We start from the raw sequence: 24780 nt of genomic DNA on the forward strand, positions 1-24780 counted from the left end.
GAAAAAAAATTCATTTCTATGGTATATACTATTAGACCATACATAAATGAAACTGCACACACATCAAGACTTAAATAACTATATAAATGCATCCTAAATTTCCTGAGATAGATAGTGGATCATATACAGGCAAGATATGCATTCCAAAAAGATTTTTCTTTAAGAAGAAGAAGAAAGGGAAGATGAAAGAATACTGGGGAAACAATTAAAATACTATTAAATTGAAACCCACAAGATCGTGTTGCAACATTAGACAATGCAAAGCAAATGAAAGCAAGGAATGACACGGTCATTTTGGCCCCGATTCTGGAAATCACTTAAACACATGTACGAGGACATCTTAGTTCAGGAAAGAATGTAAGCACAAGCTTAAATTTAAGCATGATGAGATTTTCACCTTCACTCCGGCCCCTGTATCCCAGATTCAGCAGCTGGAGTAGTGGGAGGAGATAGTGGAAGGCTCTGTACAGCAAAGGCAGGTGAAAAGGTCTCCTGGCAGATGAACTGAGCTTGATGGCCATCCAAGGTGTGGTGTAGGAGGGTATCCGGCTCCCACAGTGCTAGGATTTCTGTACAGATCACACTTGCCAGAGCGGGCTAGAGAGGCTGCCTAACCTGCATTGGCCAAAAGCTCTTGTAGGCTCCCGTGATCATGAAAACATTTTTATGTGACCTTTGTCCCTTCTTATAGTTCTTCCGTGTTTCTCCCCTTAGAAATGCAGCAGATTCTCACTTCAAGAATTTAAATACCACTGGCTTAAACAGGAGTTGGGCACATGCCTAAGGTCTCAGAATAAGAATACTTCTGTACCTTGGGGTGATCAGTAGAGATAATGTTTCCACTGCAGTCAGCAAGCAGAAGGAGATAAAAACATTGTAGTTAAATCTACAGAAAAGGAGAAACTCCTGTTGATTCTTTTAATTAACCCACTACCAGAAAGTAACAATGAAAATTCTTTACATTTCTCAGGCACTGCAGATAAAAGGAGTTACACCAAGTACAGTTATATATTCTAGATGGTGAACACTTCTTGCTAGAAGTGTTCAAGAAGATTGCAACATATTCTTTCTCTCTTTAAAAATACTTAAGCTAACTGAAACACTTATTTCTGGATGCCCTTTACCTGACTGTCATGGCTGTCCACCCTCTTACCAAACTAACAGGTATATTATTCAGATTATGGCATCAAAAGTCAGGGACAGTTGTGCTAAGATAATAATTTTGCACTTCCTATGTGTGTTATACTGCATCTAGTACAAAGAGCAACTCATTCAAGTTTATATTTAGAATGAGAAGATGATAATACAGTGGTTGTGTGATGGCTGCTTGGACAGAGTAACTACCAACTTCAGGAATTTCCTCACTTCTTGGAGTTTCTGATTGCAGCTTCAGCAACAGAACAGCCTGTTTGCCCTATCTGTTGAGCAGTAAGGCACTCTTCTGTGTTTTATGCTACAGTTTTTGCATCAAATTTTCTAGCAATTTTTTTTCCTGTTTTGTACATAACTTTAAGGAGCTGTAAGAGAACAAAAAAAGCAGCAGATAATCATATTTTGCAAAATATAAGCCAAAAGAACAAAGCCTCCTTGACCTACCCTAAGAACCCCCACACTTACCAGTACGGATTAGTTCAGCTGTTCCTGAATTTCATTTTCTGAACTACTCTGCTTATGTTACCTATCACTTTTTGCTGGGTTTTCCAGCAGACCATGGAAATTTAAAACCTTCAAAATATCAACCCAAACAAGTCTGGAGGTTCTTTGCAAATGTTATTAAAATACAAAATGGTTGTGTATTAGTACACCTTTGCATCATTATGGAAAAGAATATCCTAGTTCCCTCTCTTTCTCTTTCAGTTACACTACACCCTAATCACAACACGAAAGCAGGAGTTCAGAAGTCAATCATAGAGCCGATGGCAGTGCTTCATATTTACCATACTTTCAGTGGAAACATTTTCCTGAGTAATAACAACTGGTTTGGGTCTGTTTTTAAGAGCAGCATTCCAGACCTAATCCCAGACTCACCACAATATGCTGTCTTTGATTGTTGCACAGAATCAAAAACTCACCTTGAATGTGTAAGCTAGTTTTGTGAACTGCAGAATTTATTGTCTGCTTTTTCCTGCTCTATGCATTTTCTTCTTAATGTTGCAAGACTTTTAAGTTTGTCCACCAAATGCTATAAGATGACATAGTTAATGATAGTGTTACCAAAAATATCATTTCCTTTTTTAAAAAAGATATTTTTATAGAATTAAGTGCATGTCATTTTTTAGTATGATGTTTTATTTGCAAAAATGTAAATGATCTTTTCACTAAACAGCAAACAAAATGATGTATCTCTGAAAAATATGATAATGCTTTTTTAAGGATGTGCAGATGGTGCAGTTAGAACATCTGCAGCAACAGAGGATCTGAAGAGAACAGGAATTCTTTGAGAGGATGAGTTACTACCTCCAATCTATTTTTTTGCCATTTTTTCACAATGTTCTTTACTGAGAAGCATTCTCTACCCTGGAGTGCTCAATATTTGGCCTCTTTTCAGAGCTTTTACAATACTCAAGAGAAAATCTTAATTATAAAATCTATTAAACATTTTAATCAGTCCACAGTCCATTTTTCAACATGTCATCCACTCAGGTTTTTTATCTGCATCAAACAATGTTTATGTACACCAACAGAAAGCACCTTCATAAACAAGACTGTCATGTAATGGAGGAGGGTTAGAGAAGCTCAGAAAGGATGATCAGAGGTATGATATGGTTTCACGATGAAGAATCACTATGTACTCTTGCACTTTTCATTCCAAAAAGAATATGATCCCTGAAGGGGAGAGGACAGTGTGGCCTGGCAGCTCACTGCCTTTTCAAGAAGTAAGGTGGACAAATGAAGCTAGAAGGAGGTGGGTTCAAGCTGCACAAAAGATGTGGTTGTGCTATGGATCTCCTTGCCCTAGGATGTTTTATGGGACAGAAGCTTACACAGGTACAAGGGGACATTGAACAAAGCCATGGAAAAGAAATCCATGCAAGATTGCTAACTGCTTAGAAGTTGCATCTGTTTTAGAAAATCTGCAAATGCCTGGAAGCTGGAGGAATACATGTGGAACATCATACAGCCTTGTCTTGTTTTTGTACTCTCCCCTAGACATCCTTTTTTTTCATCCACTGATGTGATTACAGAGGTAGATGAATCCTTGGTCTGACCCTACTCTTCTGTTCACATAGTTTGGTCCCCTTGATGGCAGAAATGGTTACAAGCACAAATGTGCAGGTAAAAAATTAATTAAACTTATGAAGCAACTTTTAATGACCTTCCCTACCATTATGTATCCCTCCACGTGTCAAGAAGAGACTGGATTATAGTGATTACATAGTAGGTGCTATGCTTGAAGATCACCAGGGAGATGAGGAGCACTTTACAAAAAATGGTCTCTGCCTAAACTGTATGTCTGGTTTCATCTAGTCTAGATTAATATCGTCACAAAATTAAGACTTCTTAAATGTCAGACTTACTGGAAATCAAAGACAGTGAATGAACTATAAAACGTACTTCTTAAAACCAGTATATCAAACATATTTTAATCTTCTTTGTATCACATTTCTTTGTAATCCATTTTTTTTCTATTTATTATGCAAGTCCTGGAAGGACTTTTGCACTTCATACTTGGTGAGTGAGGGCTTTGACACTTCTATTATAGCTAATGCAGATGGTGAGAACACTGTAGCTACAGGTGGAGACTCCAGTTCCTTGAAAGGCCAATGCAGACCCTTAGGGGGGCTGTTTAGTCCATGTTACACAGTGATCTTTTGTGGGCCAACTTCTCTTGGTTGTCTTGTCCAAATTTTGATTTCCAAATATATTTTATAAGACCCCTGAAACGGAAAAAAGAATTAAACAAAAACATACCTTCAAGTAAGTTTCCATAAATTGCTTTGAATCACAGAATCACAGAATGGTCAGGGTTGGAAGGGAGGTCATCTAGCCCAACCCCCTGCTAAAGCAGCTTCACCTGGAGCAGGTTGCACAGTCACATCCAGGCAGGTTTTGAATGTCTCCAAAGGAGACTCCACAGCCTCTCTGGGCAGCCTGTCCCAGTGCTCTGTCACCATCAGGGTAAAGTTCTTCCTCATATTCAGGTGGAACCTCTTGTGTTGCCGTTTGTGCCCGTTGCCCCTTGTCCTGTCCTGGGCACCACTGCAAGGAGCCTGGCCCCGTCCTCTGGACACTCACCCTTAAGGTATCTGTAGACACTGACCAGATCCCCTCCCAGTCTTCTCCAGGATACACAGCCCCAGCTCTCTCAGCCTTCCCTCATACAGGAGATGCTCCAGTCCCCTCATCACCTTCATATCCCTCTGCTGGGCCCTCTCCAGCAGTTCCCTGTCTTTCTTGAACTGGGGGGCCCAGGACTGGACACAGCACTCCAGGTGTGGCCTCACCAGGGCAGAGCAGAGGGGGGAGGATCAGCTCCCCTGACCTGCTGGCCACGCTGCTCCCAACGCCCCCCAGGGTCCCATGGGCCTTCTTGGCCACCAGGACACACAGCTGGCTCGTGGGCAGCTTGCTGTCCCCCAGAACCCCCAGGCCCTTCTCCGCAGAGCTGCCTTCCAGCAGGTCAGCCCTGGGCTGTGCTGGTGCATGGGGTTGTCCCTCCCCAGGTGCAGGACCTTACACTTGCCTTTATTGAACTTCATCAGGTTCCTCTCCACCCAGCTCTCCAGCCTGTGCAGGTTTCTCTGGCAGCCCAACCTCCTGGTGTATCAGCCACTTCTCCCAGCTTTGTACCATCAGCAAACTTGCTGAGGGCACACTCTGTCCCTCCATCCAGGTCATTGATGACTAAGTTGAACAGGACTGGAGTCAGTACTGACCCCTGAGGAACACCACTAGCTACAGGCCTCCAGCTAGACTCTATACCACTGACCACAATCCTCTGAGCTCTGCCCTTCAGCCAGTTCTCTGTCCACCTCACTGCCCACTCATCCAGTCCACGCTTCCTGAGTTTACGTGTGAGGATGTTATCGTAGACAGTGTCAAAAGCCTTGCTGAGGTCAAGGGAGACAACATCCACCGCTCCCCCCTCGTCTACCCAGACAGTCATTCTATCGCAGAAGGCTATCAGGTTGGTCAGGCATGATTTCCCCTTGATGAATCCATGTTGACTACTCCTGATAACCTTATTTTCCAGCATATGCTTAGACATGACCTCCATGATGAGCTGTTCCATCACCTATCCAGGGATGAAGGTGAGGCTGAACAGCCTGTAGTTTTCTGTGTCCTCCTTTTTGTCCCTTTTGAAGACTGGAGTGACATTGGCTTTCCTCCAGTCCTCGGGCGTCTCTCCTGTTCTCCATGACCCTTCAAAAAGTGACAGTGGCTTAGCAATAACATCTGCCAGCTCCCTCAGCACTTAGGGGTGCACCTCATCAGGGCCCATGGATTTGTGGGTGTCTAGTTTGCTTAAGTGATCTCTAACATGAGTCGTTCCCTTCCCACCCACCATCACTGTAACTGCTTTGCAAAGCACTTCTTTCCAGTCTCCAGAAGCTTGTTCCTGTTTTCTTTACTGACAATACAAATATTAAACTACAGAGAAACTTGTCATGTTTGTCATCAGTAATACCATATTTTGATCAAATAAAATGTAAAACATATTGTATACTGTCCACCTACCAGTGAAGAATCATAAAGATCACGGCAAAGATCACACCAACAGTCACAATGGTTCCAGTTACCAGGCAAAAGACCAGAATGGCATCTCTTGTTCTCCTTGATTGCTCTGTTTCTATTCTCCTAGATTTTTTTGCTTGTATCTCTGAAGAAAAGAAATACATGGTCACTGTTATGTTCAAATTGTCAAATGAATCAGGCATTTAATCTGATGGACAGGATGAAAAGGAGCAGGGCTTGATTATTTACTATCTGACATCTTTCACAGCCTTCAGGCTTTTACTGTATCAGCAAAAGTTAGAATAGTGACATTTTATACCTTCTTTGCAAAGGCCTATCTAACCAAGGAAGATGCAAAGAAACAGAGATCAAGGTGTGGAGTGGGGGATACATGTCACTTAACAGCTGTGAAACACAAAGAACTGCAATTCCTAAAGACAAGGCAAAAATAAAAATGGGAAAGTATCTATTTGGTACATGTTAAGAATGACTAATATAACAATATTTTTGCTTTAAGAAATGCCTTAATGTTAAGATTTCAAGACATGTTCATGTAAGACACATGAACGATAAAGACAGAAGAAATACCACAGCCTGTCTGCCACTCGAGGCAGGCTGACTTCTTTGTTTTGTGCCTGGTACCAGGTGCTCCATCACCCAGGGCTGAGACATCAAGGTACCACCGTGCTACAGAAGAATTCTAACAATGGTAATTGCTGCAGTCATAATGATAATAATGAAGCCAAAAGAGAGTATGCTAACAAAAGACCAGATTCAAGGACTTAAGTGCCGCTTTTCAGTTCCCTGTCTCTATCTAGGTCTGCAAAGCCTTTATTTAAAGCAAATAACCGCTAAGCGTGGAAAGGAGCTGTTCTGCATGGCCCAGAAATATAGAGAGAGGAGCAGCTGCATGAAGCTGAGAAATGAAAATGTAGCAAGGACATCAAGTAAAAATGCATTTTGTAATACTGCAGCCTGTTCAACCATTCACCTAAGGAAACTGAGGGCCTTGCCATTACTCAGGCTGTCTCTCTAAGACCAGACGTGACGGTTAGGAGGTGACTCTAACAACCAACCCAGGAAGAGTGAAAAATGCTGAAGATGGTAACCAACTTCCTCCATCTGTTTTTTGACAGTGGATAAAGAAATGCCTGGAAATCAAACCCAGTCACCTTGTTCTGAAATTTACTTGACCTTATTTGTTCAGCCACATTCAACCAAAATCAATGAACCATTAGGCATCTTGCCAGATCCCTCCAACTTTGGCAATTTTACATGAGCCAACTCTAATTTTTCATTTTCCCTCATGCAGTTTCTAAAACTATAAGGTGCAATCTCATTGCTGACTGGTATGCAAGATTCATGTTCACACTGGTAGGAATTCTGTGTAGCAGAATGACTGCAGGAAACCCATTTCTATTTCTACTTCATTTCTACTTCTATATAAAGACCTGTGCCACTGTCATCACTGTAGTATCTAAGCAACTCTTCCATCACATCATTTGGGTTTCACCCTTCTGCATCACAGAATTTTCATTCTGATATTCTTACACCACAGCTCATCTATATGATTCTCCTGATCTTTCTGCAAGATATAGGACAGGTAAGAATGGTGAACTGGCTGAGAGTATCATACATAATAAGTCTGAATGCTGGGGTTTTTATACAATGTAAAGCCATTCACTTTTAAGCTAACTGACATCACTGGACTGTGTCTTTTTAGAATTACATGAAGGTGTGGGGAAGAGAGGTTAATGAAAATTATAATTGATTTTGTAATTTCATTAATGTAATATATTAGATGTAAACTTAGAACTCTAAGAATATCCCTGTTTACGGGCTGTAACAGGAGCCTGCTGAAGAGAAAAGCAAGTTTTATGTCATCCACAGCTAGTCTACTCAAGTTTTCTTCCTAGGCAAGAAATTCTTCCAGTAGCCAAGAACCAGAACTGCCCAAGAGACAACCTGATAATACAGAGGGTATGCATTCCAAGTAAACACACGTGTTTAAAATGCAAGCAGGAAGCAGACAGGAAAGCAGCTTCCCAGTAAGCTGGTTCACAATAAGCAAAGATTGATTCACATCAGGTGCACTTCTAAGTGCTGACTGCACTCTTAAAGTCCAGGCAACACTCCCAATTAGTAAGTGAAAATTTTGCCACAGTCAGAATGTGCCTTAAAAACATCCTCAGCTTACAGTTAAGGTTACAAAGAGGTATTTAGTAAAAATAGGAAGAACAAATCTTTTCTGAAACATGTGAAGTCTAGTTCAATTGCTTTCAACTTGAAGTCCACAGCCCACTCTGGGTCTGTGGACTACTTCACTACAAAGAATGACCAAAAAAACCACTATCATATATATTCCCAAATTACATTGTAAAACGATCCCTAAAACTGTGCATTCCACTATTAAAAAAAAAAAAAAAAAGAGATTGATAACATATCTCACAGTTTCAAGCAGATTGCCTCCAACCCTTACTGAAAGCATGGCATTCTTACCTTACCTGTTAATTATTTATATTCATGTTTATTAAAAAAGGAATGCACTTCAATGAAATGCAAGGCTGGGATACTGCAGATAGATTGTAGGCACTGTTGGATCTAACCTATGAAGATCCATTTACTTATGTAAGTCTGAACAAGACAGGAAGGAAGGAAAAGAAAGAACGCTCAAATCTGAAATTAAAAAAAAAAAATTAACTTCCACCAGGGCTTGCTGATTTGAGGCCAGCCCTGTGGCAGAAACCCCAGAGTTTGTGTGGTCCCAGTGCTGGTCATGACTTACGGAAGCCTTTCCAACAGCTCAAATGGTCCAAGCAGTGCACACTCCTACCCCAGTCTCTATCTGCTATGCCAATGCAGGGACAACAGGCTGGATTAAAGGAAACAAAAGCATCACCTGTATGGCCACTACCTGCTGCTAAGAAGCTTGGCAGCTTTTTAACCTTCTTTGTGCCATCAGAACAACAGGACCTTAGAAAGTTACTGCTTTCTTATTTGGGCTGAAAGAGATACATCACATACCTCCTTCCCACCAAGCACCAGAGCAGGTTAGCAACACATACTTTGCTGTGGTGTGGCCCAGCAACTGTATTTGCATTGTACACCACAGTTCAACAAAGCTGTTTTGATTTCTGTGCAGTGCAGTGCATCTCTGGACTGTCCTCTGCCTTTATGGAACCCTCTCCCCCTTAATTTCTTAAATCCAAATACATTCAGAAGCATCTGTTGCCACTGCTAGCATTTCCCTCCAGAAAATATCAGCAATACAAATTCTGTCTCTGCATTCCATTCAGTAATTTCTTTAATAAGAAACAGATTCATAATAATGTAAATCATGTACATCAAGAAGTGGAACACCTGCTTTTTCAGCACCATTTCTGTCCAAAGGAAACCCAGTTCTTCTGCCAGTAGCACTGTTCCTCTTTATCCTCCTCTACCCCTGGGTTTTTCACTGAGCTGGAGTTCCTCCTAGACCATGATGTTGACTGTACAGCAGTGCTCCATTTACAAGCCAGCGCTCAACCAATTGTTTATATGGTCCAGCAGCCAACAGCAGTTCTTTCCACCACTTTGCAGATCCAGAAAGTATGTATCAGTTTGGCAGAAAGGAATGAGATTTTGCCTCTGCAGACTGTTTTATTTCCCCTTAATATAATGGTGATGCATAGCTTTTTTGTTTTCCTTCTAGATTATCTATAAGCCTTTTTCTGTGTATCAAAAATGGATGGATATATGCTAATGAGACAGTAGGGTTGCAACACATGGAGGAGATCCAGGCTGTTAATCTTGAGTACGGGGGTTCCCCATTTCATTTCTGTGCAAATGCAAGGACAACATGGCCATGCTGATTGCATGTTTGTACAGTAGCCAGTTACAGAGATGTGACTTTTCTGTCTCAGGGAGGCTCTGGCACTGAAGTCATCAGCAGGAAATGAAGAGAGATGTGGGCTAGAATGGCCTCTGAAACACAGAAACGCTATTGCCTCCATCTTCTCCACAGAAGTGCCACTAGACACACACCCCAACTCTCTCTCTCACTCATGAGAAGCGTGGAGCTTGGAGCACAGCTGGGATCTCAGTAGGCTGACACCCTTCAAATAGCATCCTAATGAGGATCGTTCTCTGTTCTTGCATTCCTCCCTTGCAGAGTCCTCCCTCCTCACAGAACTATTATTAGTACATATGAATAAACCACCTTCCAGTTCCAAAGTCTTTACAAAACGCCGAACAACACAACAGGTGGGAGTGCGAAACAAACATTCTTCAGTGTTTCAGGGTAGTGATTTAGTAAAAAGGAAATATAGAAAAGTCAGTTATTAGAAGATGGGATTTTCCTTGCATAGATTCCAGTAATTTTGGATGAGAATAAAATACTTTTTTTCCCCCTGTTCTCTTGCTATAAAAGACAAAGAGAACCCATAGGTCTGAACAGTTCTGAAAACCAAAGAAAGAGCCAAATTATGAAAAAAAACTCACTTATGCAAAAATACCATTATGACTGCTCGTCAAAAGGTCACTGAGAAGCACAGTGATCACTGGTAAAGGACACATGGAAGTTCTGTGTGCATAGATTTAAAATTAACTCATACGAAGTTTTGCCACATGGCAAATACACACAAAGTCCTGTGAGGTTTTATCTGCCCTTTTGCAACACGTCTTCCCTCCTCCCACCTCGCATGCCTCAAAATCTGAAGCAGAAAGTGTCACACTATGTATTTTCAAGTAGTGTCTTTGGGGCCAGGCTCGTAGGTGGTGTTGCTGAATCTGGTTGCTGCTGTTCACATGGGTGAAACATCAGAGCACTAGAAAAAGAAGGAAGGATGAGACAAAAGCAAACATATTTGCCCTTTGTCAGCTACCTTGATAATTTTTAGCTCTGTTGACAACTTCAAGGCTTTCTCTCTAGGAAAGTGCCAACAAGAAAGGCCAACCATGGAGCAAACACGTTTTCGCTTCCCCTGCCATGTCCTGTAGTCCCGGCATGAAGAAATGTATCTCTGTGGAATAGTGAAAGGAGTGATCTAGGTGATGAGAAAGATGAAATACATAAGCTTATTGACTTGACTGAGGCACAGAGATCGTCTGAATCCCCTCAGTTGGATTAAAAAAAAAAAAAAAAAGTAATTTAGGAGGCAATAGAAAGGACCTACTCTTTTCCTGACTAAAACCGATTTGTCCATGCATCTGGTTCAAAGACACCTCCCAAAACATACACAAGACCCTCTCCCCACAGACAGTTTGGACTGCAGTACTAGGTGCCAGTGCCCAGGCAGTGAAGGGCTGCAAGGTGGCCTCTGTGAGACTCATCACTTAAGGACGTGGTTTAGTGGTGGACTTGGCAGTGCTAGGTTAAGGGTTGGACCTGATGATCTTAAAGGTCTTCTCCAACCTAAGCAATTTTATGATTCTCTGACCCACCTGTGTGGGGCTGGCAGCCAGCCAGGGTCAGCCCACCACACCTGTCCAGCTTCGGCTGACTAGGAATCTCTGTAGCCAATTTTGGATGCTCAAAAAAAATCTAGTTCAGTCCTGTAGATTACCTGAAAGGGGAAATTTTTGTCCTATTTCTGATACTGATTTTGATTCTGCTCTTTACATTTCAGCTTGGAGACCGGATAGATAAACGGCAAAGAAAAAGATGTTCACTCAAAGGAAAGACTTAGATTTTCTGGAGTAGATAGAGAAGCCATCTTACTTGACGGGGGTGATAAACTTGTCTCAAATTCCCCAACCCTCATTTCAAAATGTCTTTTAATAAGGAACTGGGACAGGCATCGTTGTACCATGGGCAGAAATGTTACCCCTTTCCAGAGTCTGAACAACACAGATGAACAGAGCAGCTCTGCAAAATATAAGGCAGCAGCTAAGAAAATCGACATCCAAACACAAGGAGTCTCGCCGCATCCACTGATGCTGTCAGAAGGATCTTTCTCATTTCCTCCCAATCCTGTTGCAAATCCTGATCTGGCTAGACTTCTGATCATCCACAGTGAGCAAAACTAGATCTGGTACATTCTCAACCAAAACTTAAACTAATTAACTTCTTCTATGTATCTAATTCAGAGTTAGTAATTTCTCAAGTCCAAACAATGCCACTCCTGGGTAAGCAAAACCCAGAAACTCTTTTGGGCATCTGCACACCTCTGTACAAAGCCAAAGGATGCTGATCTGGCACTAAGCAGAACAATCCATTCCTTTTAGGCTACTTAGTAAACCTTACAGCTTGTCTTCCTCAGATTTCTGTACAGTCCTAAATATTTTCTAACTCAATAAATCTCAGTCCTTGTAAGAGGTTCTCAGTGGCTAGGTCTGTTGGACGTGTTTCATCTGACCACTTTTCACCAACACTACTCAGTCACAGCTTAAACACAAGTGTGTGAGTCGTCCTATTGATGACTCACCTACTCAAGTCAATGGAACCACTTGCATGCTTAAACCTAAAACAGATTATGTGCTACGCTAATTCAGGTCTCAAAAAGGAAGTTTGCTCTGTACAAAAAGGCATGTAGAGACTGAATAGTAGGAGAAGGAAAAAAGAAAACAGCTTTCGGTGTTTTGTGACTGCCAGATGGATTTAGAAAGTGAATAAACAAATTCCATGTTAGTGTACAATAGCAGAAAGGACCTCAATAGATATACAGGAAATAGCCTATCTTACTGAAGAGAAAGGAAAAAAAGCAGGATTCCCAGGCCACACAGTTTTACCTGGGTAAACAACATGAAAGGGAGAAACCTGGGGAGGAGTATCTCCAAGGATTTCTTTCTAGTCTGCCATATTTTTGCCTAAGACCTAAATCTACATTATTTTAGGAAAAACTTTACATTTTGATGAGCAAGGCAATTTCACACTTTCTCTGATTGGGAAAGACTGAGCTTCCGTGTGCTGTTCTCATGGTTTGAGAAAATCAGCACACTGCTACCTTTCCTGACGAAGTCAGCAAAAATCCCATTAGCAGAGGGGGTAAGTAGATAGTACTGGGGAAATGGTTTATGATGCATTCTTCTTCATGTTAAAATTTGCTAAATCCATTGTGTATAAGCAAATTCCAGATGACTACTAAAAGACAAACCCAAAAGATTGTTTTCCTGCTTCAGTGTAGAAGTGGAAAGGAAACTTAAGTGCACAGCCCGTGCTGCTGGTGCTATGTGGTTTAGTGAGGCAAAAAGTACCCTATGTTAACCAACCTGGGTGCAGTAAAAAATAAGCAGGTAATAGGAAAACCTAATTTTAGCTTGAAGTTTTACAAAGGATAAAGAAAATACTCATTCCTACCACAAGGAACCTTTTCATTCTCATTCTGTCATTTCCTTTTATATGTCTCTTTTATTGGCCTGCATTTCATGACAGTCATTACCACAGTGCACAAGCTGCTACCTATATACTGCCAGTGACATGCAATCTTACGAAGACTGAGTACTACATAAAAAACACAAGGCCAAATCACTACAAGACTGTAAGCATCTCTGTGAACTTACCAGTTGTTGCGTAGACTGTGTATTTTACAGAGGCAATTATAATTCCATTTTCTTGAGTTTCACACTGGAAAGTAACTGAATGGGTACCTCTGCAAACTTCCATAATAGCTGAATCATTGGGAAGAATGTGTGGTGTCTAGCCATATATAAAAGAGAAGAAAAAAAAAAAGGGGGGGGGGTGTTTGCAATTTTTCACATAGATCTGCAAAGATGACTTGCATTGTGTCAGACGCACAGAAAAGTCTTATTATACTCCAACAGCTTTCAACCTGTCAGGATCTCTTGGCCCCTGGGAAAATTCCACCACCTCTTCAGCATCTCCTACGCAAACAACTGGGAAGGGCAACGTGGTTGTGACTTGCTGAGATATGTATATGCTCACCAGCCACTATGCCCCATTTTCCTGAAGTAACAGTAAACATTACTCTTTAAAATTATTTCCCTCACATGAAGAGGAAAGTGAAGCTGCATAAAGAAGCAAAGCTTTGTGAGTCCTTCTATTACCAACTTTCCAGTCAGAAATCAGGGCTTATTTGCATTATGACAACAAAGGAAATAATCTGCCCAGAAGTCTGAACAATTCAGCTGGAGCATGTGGTAAATGCATGCAGTACGCAATTTTTGTGCACAAAGTGGGATTCAGTTACTCACCTTGCTTGGAATTAACATCTTCCAAACATATGTAAATCGATTTTCAGGAGGTATAGAAATACAAGGCATCTTCACACAGGCAAGGCCCTCAGAAATTGGTATTCCCCCTATAGGAGGAATTTTAAATTAGGTACATCATTACTTAATTAAATACATCTCTGTATAGATCATAAAGTTCATAATTCTGTAAACCACTGAATGTTACTTGGAAATTATGCTTTCCCTTAAAATTGCTTAAAATACTTTTTGCTTGGTCTAATGTCTGGAACCAAGTACACAGCAGAAAAACAGTATTTTACAGGAACTTGAAATCCAGCACACATCAGTACAGAAATGAACCGTGAAACATTACCGGATTTTTTAACAGGGTGATTAGAGGGTGGAATGCAATCATTTTATTCCACTTCCACCATGCTAACAGAGAATAAGGATGTTTCCTTTGAATCAACATATTTACTCTAGATTACCGTATCACAGTGTTCCACTTACATCCACAGTCTACTGGCCCCCGACATTCCTCCACACGGACAAGACATTTTGCTTCAGTCCCAGGGCATCCACGGGTTAACAGAACTTCCCGAATGCCAATACCTATGAGGGGCAAAAAAAAATCTTTCACTCTGAATTTCTTCATTTCCTTCATACTCTGTTTTTCTTTCTCTTTCTTTATCCTGGATGTTAATATGTATCTACCAAATACCAGGCAAAACAGATGTTCTCAGAGTGCCTGCTAAAGCTATCCCATGTTGGTATCTAAGATTTCATGACAACATCTACTTCTGTCAGACACTGCACACCAGGAACTGAGATTCTTAGAGTCATCATGTGTCATCAAAAGAATTGAATATTAATTCAAAACTTTTCTTACAGAAAAAGCATTTGAAAAGAAACTAATCTATGTTCTGAAAAACCATTAATTCACTTTAACTACCAAAGCACTCAGGCTCCTGGCCTTTAAATGCTCGAATCAGATGGCACAGAGAACACTGTACAGACTGCCGACTCAGCCTGCCTCCAGTCTCGTGACTGAGTGTCTTCAACTCCCACCAAGGGCAACAGAAACTGAAGGCACGAAAAACCTCCTGGCACTAGGACTGGGGAGTCTGAAGCTACCTAACAGGGACCAACAGTGAGGGATACAGGAATACCACCAACAGCCTCCGGAATGAAGCCTCTCAGAGAACAGAGGCTGGTGGACGGTAACATGGGGCTTCTCACGACAAACGCGTGAAATCAAGTGTTGTCCACCTGGACTCCACCTGCAACATGGAGGGTCGCACTGAAGACAAAGAACGGGAGGGAACCTATTTCAAACATGTAAAGTTAAGGAGAATTCCTACACAATGTTCAAGGAAGCAAAAAGCTGTTCACTCTCACTATCAGGATTTCAATGGGAACATCCTCGTTTTAACAATTACGAACAAATTCAAAACAAGTGCTATAACTGTTTTTGCCAAACAGTGTGTACACAGTTCATTGGAATGACATAGCTTGTGGGGGAGGCAGGAATAATGTGTTTAGGCCCAGTAAACACTGAAGGTTTTGCCATTTTTCCAGAAGCATTTTGTTTACTAATAGGCATAGAAAGAGAAAGTTAACCCTCCCTTGCAGGAGAATAATAAATAGGAAATTGGTTTGAGCATTGCATTTATGATGCATCTGCCTTCCTTAAATGCGTATTATATAAACCAATGGATTTCAGAATGTCTCAGAGATATCATGTAGCTTGTGAAACAGAACTTCAAGTGACAGAGGGAGACAACACCACTTACTGAAAATGACACAAAACAAGGATTGTTCTCCTCTCCAGAGAATGTCTCATCTCATGATGCAGAGAGACAGAGGTGTAAATGGCAGTGAACTGACATTTTTATTAAAGGCATTCCTCTTTCTTCAGTGACATCTAGTTTTTTTAGCTAACAAAAAAGACAGGAAGCCTATGAAAAGCCAAAAGACTGGGTACTGGGCTAACTGTAGTCACATTCATCAGGAAACATCTCACCATGTCTTATCTATGGGAATAATAAAATGTGAAAAGTATATCGTACTCAAAAGGGTTCATGAAAAAAACCCTTTTAATTACACCTACAAGTTCTTTTGGTACTCCTCTGCCTCTTCCTTTTGGACAGCTTTTCCTTTCATTCCCATGTTTCCTTTCCCCACCTCTTCTTAGTAGCTGCCAAAGCTGATGAAATTAATCTCCTGAGATGCTTAACAAATGAAGTCTTAACTTCAACAAGTCATACAAGTTAACCTAACAGAAAACTGGCCACAATGCAGTAAAATAAATTACCTAAATTAAATTCACCATAGAGAAATGTAAATTAATAGACTGGGGCAGAAGTGGTAAAGAAAGATGATCCACAAAGAACTGGATACTTAGCAATACAAGAGAAATCGAGAGGTAAGAGTGGCCAAAACAATTAGACCACAAAGAGAGTATGGCAAAACTGAGGCAAGTATGACAAGGTATCATTAAATATGTTTTAATTACGCTTTAATGCCTCTGTAAACGTGGACTATGACTACAGGAGCAATGGATCTGAGCCACAGCATTACTGGGAAAAAATTAAGAAAACTGAGTCATTTCAGAAAGCAAGAAATAATAAAAGACTTGATAGATGGATCTAGAGGATAAGGACTGTGAAGGAGACAAAGAGCTTACAGCTTTACCGGAACAACAAATGTAAAATCACAGAATCATAGAATGGTTTGGGTTGGAAGGGATCTTAAAGATCACCCAGTTCCAACTCCCTTGCCACGCGCAGGGACACCTTCCACCAGACCAGGTTGCTCCAAGCCCCGTCCAGCCTGGCCCTGAGCACTCCCAGGGATGGGGCACCCACAGCTGCTCTGGGCAGCCTGTGCCAGTGCCTCAGCACCATCACAGTAAAGAATTTCTTCCTAGTATCTAATCTAAATCTACCCTCTTTCAGTTTAAAACCATTACTCCTTGTCCTATCACTACATGCCCTTGTAAAAAGTCCCCCCCAAGCTTTCCTGTAGGCCCCCTTTAGGTACTGGAAGGTTGCTACAAAGCTTCCCTGAAGCCTTCTTTTCTTCAGGCTGAGCAACCTCACCTCTCTCGGCCTGTCTTCATAGGCATTCCAGCCCTATGATCACCTTCATGGCCCTCCTCTGGACTGAGTCCAAGAGGTCTATGTCCTTCTCCTGGGGACCCCAGAGCTGGATGCAGGACTCCAGGTGGGGTCTCATGAGAGTGGCGCAGAGGGGGATAATCAGCTCCCTCAACCTGGTGGTCACACTTCTTTTGATGCAGCCCAGGACACAGTTGGCTTTCTGGGCTGCAAACACACATTTTCAGGCCGTGTTGAGCTCCTTGTTAACCAACAACCCCAAATCCTTCTTCTCAGGGCTGCTCCAAATCCATTCTCCACCCAGCCTGTATTTGTGCTTGGGATTGGCCCAATCAATGTGTAGGCCTTTGCATTTGGCCTTGTTGAACTTCATGAGGTTCACACAGGCCTCCCTCTCAAGCCTGTCAAGGTCCCTCTGGATGGCATCCCTTCCTTCTAGCATGTTGACTGCTCCACACAGCTTGGTGTCACTGGCAAACTTGCTGAGGGTGTACTCAATCCCAGTGTCCATGTCACTGACAAAAATGTTAAACAACACTGCTCACAATCCCAACCCCTGAGGAATGCCACTCATCACCAGTCTCCACTTGGACATCAAGCCATTGACCGCAGCTTTTTGAGTGTGATCATACAGCCGATTCCTTATCTACCATGTTGTCCATCCATCAAATCCATGTCTCTCCAATTTAGAGACAAGGATGTTGTGCAGGACAGTGTCAAAAGCTTTGCACAAGTCCAGTAGATGATGTCAGTGGCTCTTCACTTATCCGCTGTAACCCCATCATAGGCGGCCACCAAACTGTCAGGCATGATTTGCCCTTAGTGAAGCCATGCTGGCTGTCACTAATGGCATCCTTATTTTCCATGTGCCTTAGCATAGTTTCCAGGAAGATCTGCTCCATGATCTTGCTGGGTACAGAGGTCAGACTCACTAGCCTGTAGTTCCCCAGGTCTTTCTTTTCTCCCTTTTTAAAAATGGGGATTATGATTCCCCTTTTCCAGTCAGTGGGAACTTCACTGGACTGCCATGACTTCTCAATTCGATGGATAGTGGCTTAGCCACTTCATCTGCCAGTTCCCTCAGGACCCACAGATGCATCTCATCAGGTTCCATGGACTTGTGCACCTTGAGGTTCCTTAGATGGTCTTGAACCTGACCTTCTACAGTGGGGAGTTCATTCTCCCAGTCCCTGCCTTTGCCTTCTGTGACTTGGGTGGTGTGGCCAGAGCACTTGCCAGTGAAGACTGAGGCAAAAAAGTGACTGAGTACCTCAGCCTTCTCCATGTCCTGGGTAACCATGTCTCCCGTTTCCTCCCAGAAAGGGCCCACTCTTTCCCTAGTCTTCCTTTCATCACCAAGGTATCTATAGAAGTTTTTCTTGTCACCCTTCATGTCCCTGGTAAGATTTAATTCTATCAGGACTTCAGCTTTTCTAACCTGATCCCTGGCTACTCAATTTCTCTGTATTCCTCCCAGGCTACCTGTCCTTGCTTCCACCCCCTGTAAGCTTCCTTTTTTGTGTTGAGTTTGTCCAGGAGCTCCTTCTTCATCCATGCAGGCCTCCTGGTGCTTTTGCCTGACTTCTTGCTGGGATGCACCGCTCCTGAGATGGAGGAGATGATCCTTGAACATTAACCAGCTTCCTTGGGCCCCTCTTCCCTCCAGGGCTTAACCCCATGGTACTCTACTAAGTAGATCCCTGAAGAGGCAAAAGTCTGCTCTCCTGAAGTCTAGGGTAAACATGCCATGCACTGAATAGCTCAGACTAGAATGAAGGCTATGAACATGATCTGAACTCCAGATATGAGATGATGCCTTTGTCTTTTTTGTTAGAGCTTTCCTTTCCTGATTCTTCAGCAAGATCATATAATTTTCAGAATTAAAGTGGTTAAACATATTGTATTGGGTCTGGCTGGGATGGAATTAATGTTCCCTATAGCATCTCTTATAGTGCTGTGCTTTGTATTTGTAGCTGGAATAGCGTTGATAACACACTGATGTTTTGGCTACTGCCGAACAGTGTTCCCACAGCATCGAGGCTGTCTCTTCGCACCCCCTCCAAAGACCAGTAGGCTGGGAGTGGGCAAGAGGCTGGAAGGGGACACAGCCAAGACATCCGACCCAAACTGATGAACGTGATATTCCATACCATACGATATCTTGGTCTTCATATTAGCCACTACAAATACTGAGGCCCTACGTCATAGCAAGTGGCTGGACATCACCTGCTGATGGGAAGCAGAGAATAATTTTGTTTGTTTGTTTCCTTTGCTTCTGTGCACAGGCTTTGCTTTTCTTTATTAAAATGCCTTTATCTCGACCCACAACTTTTTCATCTTATTTTTCCCCATGTCCCACTGAGGAGGGGAGTGATCGAGTGGCTTGGTAGACACCTGGCATCCAGCCATAGTTAACCCACCAGAACATTAACTCTGAGGGACCAAAGATAAAACCAAGACAAAATTTAGTGAAACTCCCTGGAAATACAGAACATTTAAGACATCTGCTAGAGGGATGGGACATCAAGAGCAGTTTCTTATATCCAAAAGATGTGTGCATCAGAGCAAGTGAGGTTACTAAGAGTATGGGGATACATATACAGTATCAATATACAGAACATATAAGCAGATTTGACATTATGAAGTGAAGAAAGAGAAATATTAAAGTATGTAGAAGGAAAAAATCTTTTAGACCCATATTGTCCTAAGATGTGAAACAGGAGGGGATTAAGGAAGTTCTAGCATATGAAAAAGTGACTGAGGGAAAAAAAGGCATACTCTAGAAAACATCAGATTGATGGGGGCAAAACCTCACTTTTCTCTGTGGTCTTATGAGAAGCTGAATTTGTTCAGAAAAAAATTAATAGCATTTCTGATTCAAGGCTGCTTCCTAAGCAATAAAATTACCACCTCAGAGCAGTTTCTATCATCACCCCAAACACAGAGATGTCTTCTTAAAGCTCATCTCATCTTTCCTCTCTCCCTTCCTACTCCAAAATGATACCTCTTCTTGCCATCACACAATTTATAAATTGTATAAATGTGGAATACAGAACAGGCTACTGCAGGCAAGCAATTTTTTGGCAATATTGTATGTGGGAAGACATCTGTGAGAAGCATCAGAAGATCTTTCATCTTCTGAACATCTCACAGATGTTCACAAATAGCGAAAATTGTTACTTTGGGGAAGGCAGCTCATGTGCCAATAAACGTAGGGAACTGGTTTAAAATAGGAGCTTGCAGGCTGTGAAATTAATAAAACAACAGATCTGACCTAAACTCCTAATGACAATCAGCCTGATTGTTTTTGTTAATTATAGTTATTGGCAATTGAAACCAATGAGAGGTGAACAAGGGCAAGCAAATTACAACTGCTAAATTGCTACAGTTAGCACTTTTTTTTTCCCCAAAAAACAAATGACAATATGTTTTATTCATCTGCTTTGCTACTTACCACATGTAACTGTGCATGCTCCATATTCTACTTCTGCGGACACAGTGGCATCCAGACCTGAACACAAAGTCTAAAGTTACATCTCTAATACAATGACAGGCGTGGAAATTCCCAATTAATGGGAAACCCACTCCTTGAAATCTCTGCTACTTTTTAGTTGAAATGTGAAATTTGCCAACATTTTTTCTTTCACTAACTAGATGAGAAAAACAAGACATTTACGAAAAATTTATCATAAAATCCAGTCTGAATAGCATTCATGTTTAAACCTTAAGATGATTCTTTAAAAGGAAAAAAGCCGTAATTTTCTTCTAAAGCAGACTATGATGCTAAATTAGCCTACTGAATGCTCTGGGAAGTGCAGTGTCTAGGTTCTACACAAATAATAGGTCCTCCCTGAAAAGAGTTAAGAAAAATTTTCATGAAACAATATTCAGTTAACTCATTTCCTTGTTCTTTCTGGCTAATGTATGCCTTCCCACATGATTTTTTTCCCCATCACACTTCAAGGTCAAGTTTAGACAGCCAGCACAAAGATGAGTCAACCAGGTACAGTATTTTAATTAGATACTAGGGTTTTAATCACTGTGATTGGGTTCCTTCCATTTTTTAATGGTACTTTGAGGTTACAAAATGGGTTTCACAGAATGTACAAAAGCAAAAGGTTCTCATCTCCATCTGGGATTCAAATCTGGATTATATATTTTATTCCTAATAGCATGCAATTTGAATGTTTGTTTATAAGGATGCTGAGATACAGTAACTGTTTTATAGAGAAACTAACTTAGTGAAACTCCTTTGGAAATTATTCATTAAATAAGCAATAGGTCTTTTCAATTCTTCCAAATGCAAAGAGAAAGTCACTATGACTGCTTTTGCAAGTCTGCACTGCCAGTCCCTCCTACTCAGATTATTTTTTTCTGATAACAAATACTCACCAATGTAAAGTTTGCTTTCACTGTCTCTCAGTTTTTTATATTCAAGATTTATGTTTACAAAATGTTATTTCTGTGCAGCAATGCAAGTTTATATATCACTTCTTGCTACTAAATCTCTGAGTAACATTTACATTTTTCACACACTATCCAAAACTTTAAATTTCTCAGGTTGAAAGGAATGGATCCATTTTTCTTGCAGTCAGTGATACACAAATATAAAACCTTTATTTCTCCATTGTAAAGGATTTAGACTACAGCAGCATGGTGCATTCTCCACAATAATACGCTGATACTGAACTCTTTTCCCCAACATTATAAATAAGCCATCAAAATCTTACTCTCCTGTTATCTCTAACTGTCTCTATGGTTTTGACATTTACTTCAGCATATAAGCTGTGCTTGTCAGAACAGTCTTCTAGCGTATGCACAACAATCCTTAAACAGTAGCTATCCAGTTGAATGATAAAACCCCCAACTTTAGCCAAAACATAAGGAAAAAAATGATAAGATTAAAATCCTATGAAAACAGAGACAACCTTTAAAACAGCTAGTGTATCCTCAAACTATCTCTAATGAGCCATAAAAATAACAACTTCTTTAGAAGATGGTACCCACCATGGACATCCTATCACATTTCCCTTAGCTTCTTTTATATCGGACAGTCATTCAACTGTCTTGTCTAACATCAACTACCACAGCACAGCAGAGAGGAGGAGGAGAACTTAAAGATCCTGTCTACAGTCTAAATACAGTCCTGTTTAAAAATACCTGTTTTCAACTTGGTACAACACGAGTCGCACTTGTTCACCTATGCAGAATAAACAAATATGCAAAAATGAATGGGAGGGGGGACTAAAACAGCTTCAGATTATGTTAATTCTCAACTCAATAGATTTCTGATGATTCATATCAGCTTATGGTAAGCCCCAAACCTCTACCCTGAAAGTAGGCATTATTGTAATTCAATTTTGAGGTGACAAGCTGAGTGTAGCCACAGCAGGATGCCATCAGGTCTGAAAGGAGAACCTGCTATTTCCCATCCAGACACAAATTTAAAAAAAAAAAAGCTTTAGAAACAAGCAGAGACACAAAATACAAAATTTCAGATATTACTAATAAAAGGCGAGGGACTTTGCTAACCAGTGAAAGCAAACTTCTAATTATAGGTGAAGATATGAACTTTCAGGATGCTTCTGGCTTCAGGAGCACCACAATGCACAACATGGCTCTTTTGTCAGAGATGCATAATGATGAACTGACTATAGCTCTAAATAAAAAAGATGCTGTAAGTAATACTCCAAATAAAACTTTAAACACACCTAAACATTAAAAGCTGACTTGTTCTAAATGAACAAGTTGATCAGGAATCACCAATCCTGGTTTCTGATTTAATGAATTTTTTTTAAAAAGCAACAAAAAGAAACTGAGGGAAACTGAATCAGACTCAATTATAAACCTCTGGATAGCGTAACACTTTTTATATGAACCTTCCGTGCCAATGTCACAATACAAAGTTTTGGGTTGCTTACTTTACTTGCATTTCCTCTGTACATTTTAAATGAACCAAAATGTTAAAGACAGCTCCTGGCAAGAAACTACAGATCTTTCTACTTACATGAGAAGGCTGGTTCTAGTTGCATGGGGTTCAGATAAAAAATAGTGTCAGCCCTATGCAAAACGAATTATGTATATAACTTCCATTAGCATTAATAGGAGTTATATATGTAAATCCCACACATGCTGAGATAAGAATGTGCTAAGGAACTGCATTTACATTCCTGTCAGGGGGCTGCAATTAGTACCAGCGCAGCAAAGCAGTCTGTATTCCTCTCTACATTTGGAAGCCTTGTAAAACCTATGTAGAACAGAAATCTTTGCCATTGTACACCATTTTAATTACAAGCCGCATCACAGCATATATGCAGAACATTTTGATAAACACTTTAAAAGCCCGCAGAAGTGCTACCAAAAATGTCAAAGAGAGAGGACACGAAGCCACGGTTGTGAACCCTGGGGGAACCTGCTCACTCCTGAGCTAGGCATCTCATTCCTGCCAGGGACTGTGGCTTTAGTACTTGCGGGGTCCTAAAGGTCAAAGTGGAGTGGGGAGGGAGAGCAGCACTGCTCCGTCCCCGAAGTGTCACCCCAAGGGGCAGCTCAGGGGACGAAGGCTTCCCCGGACGGAAATCTTTCCATGGGGAATTGGCTTTGCCCTTGACTACGCGTGAGCCGTGACCCCGTGCGGTTCGTTGCGCGAGCAGAGGCGGAGGGGGCTGCAGGGGCTCCCGGCGGCCCGGAGCCCACCCCCGCGGCTACCAGAGCAACAGGCAGATCCGGCGCCTCCCCCGCCTCCCCAGCACGTCCCCAGACCCCCGGCCGGAGGGGTCCCTGTGCTGCTGCCTGGCTCCGCACAGCATGGAACCGGCCCCGGCCCCTCCCGCTGCCCGCCTGTGGCACCCGGGAGGGGTCGCTCCGCCCCGGCGGCGGCGAAGGCGGCTGCCCGCACCCGGAGCGCCCGCTCTCCGCACGAAACCTGGTCTCCCCGCGGCGCGGCCGGGCACCCCTGCCTCCGGAGAGGGAAGCCGGGCGGCGAAGGGGAACTCCCCTCGGCGGGAGCGGACATAGCCCCATCTGCGGGAGAAGCCATGCGGGGAGAGAGCGGGCAGGCGGGCCGGGCTGAGGAGAGCCCACCGCCCGCCCCGCTCCGGGAAGGGCCCGCCAAGGGCGCCCACACCGCCCGGGGACGCCTCACCCGGCTCGGCGAGCCCGCCCAGGGGCTTCGCCACCTCCGCTCTGCTGCCGTTCACGGCGCCCGCCGCCGGCGAGGGCAGGAGCAGAGACATGAGCAGGAGCAGCGCCGGGCGCCCCGCCGCGCCGCCCGCCCTCAGCGCCATGCCCCGCGCTCGCAGCCCGCCGCCCGGCAGCTCCGGCGCCTCACAGTGCGCCCGGCCCGGCGGGGCTGTGACGGGGCGCCCGGCGCGGCCCCGGCCTCCGGGCTGCTGCGCGGGGTGCTCGGCGGGCCCGGGGCCGCAGGCTGAGGCTGGCAGCCGCAGCGCGAGCAGTTCGTGGCCGCTCCTTGGCCTGACTTCGTCATAAAACTGGCGGCAAACTTCGCGGCACCGGAGGGATCAGCCTGCCGGTTAAAGGTGGGCCTGAACAGTAACGTTCGCTTTTGCAACTGAGGCATGCAGTTCTTCTCCAAAGTCTAGAAAAAGCAGATTTAGATTCAAATTCTTCTGGCTGACTCCAATGGCTTAAAATACTACCCGACAGCACCTTTCAAGGCCCGGTATGCCGGAGCCCTGTGCAAGCCAGGGAAATGCACCTGCATGCAGCACACCAGCAGTGGTGTGCGGTGGGCACACTGGACAACAGCTCTGAGCGAGGTGCTGGGCCGGCAGGCAGAGAATACAAGAACCTGCTTGCAGTAAGCATCCCCGCAACCCAAACCCAGTGTTTGTAAGCAGTGCTCCCACATTTTCAC

At 42.7% G+C, this 24780-nt stretch overlaps 1 protein-coding gene across 1 annotated transcript; it reads right to left on the reverse strand.

Moving 5' to 3' along the window:
- Positions 1-24201, reverse strand: SPACA1 (sperm acrosome associated 1). The gene is made up of 7 exons (XM_055714954.1): positions 24049-24201; positions 20359-20415; positions 14296-14397; positions 13807-13913; positions 13156-13291; positions 5680-5821; positions 1-3878 (listed from the first exon to the last, which is right to left on the reverse strand). The coding sequence occupies exons 1-7, from the start codon at positions 24188-24190 to the stop codon at positions 3788-3790; spliced, it is 777 nt and encodes a 258-aa protein (XP_055570929.1). The 5' UTR covers positions 24191-24201; the 3' UTR covers positions 1-3787.
- Between the last annotated feature and the right edge of the window lie 579 nt (positions 24202-24780).

Source organism: Falco cherrug, chromosome 6, assembly GCF_023634085.1.
Source record: "Falco cherrug isolate bFalChe1 chromosome 6, bFalChe1.pri, whole genome shotgun sequence".
NCBI classification, from domain to species: domain Eukaryota; kingdom Metazoa; phylum Chordata; class Aves; order Falconiformes; family Falconidae; genus Falco; species Falco cherrug.

Coding starts and splice junctions, on each gene's coding strand:
- SPACA1 (XM_055714954.1), bottom strand. CDS start 24,190: ATGGCGCTGAGGGCGGGCGGCGCGGCGGGGCGCCCGGCGCTGCTCCTG. Junction 20,416..24,048: donor GGGCGGGCTCGCCGAGCCGG/GTGAGGCGTCCC, acceptor CTTTGTGTTCAG/GTCTGGATGCCACTGTGTCC. Junction 5,822..13,155: donor CACAGTCTACGCAACAACTG/GTAAGTTCACAG, acceptor TCTTTTCTTCAG/AGATACAAGCAAAAAAATCT.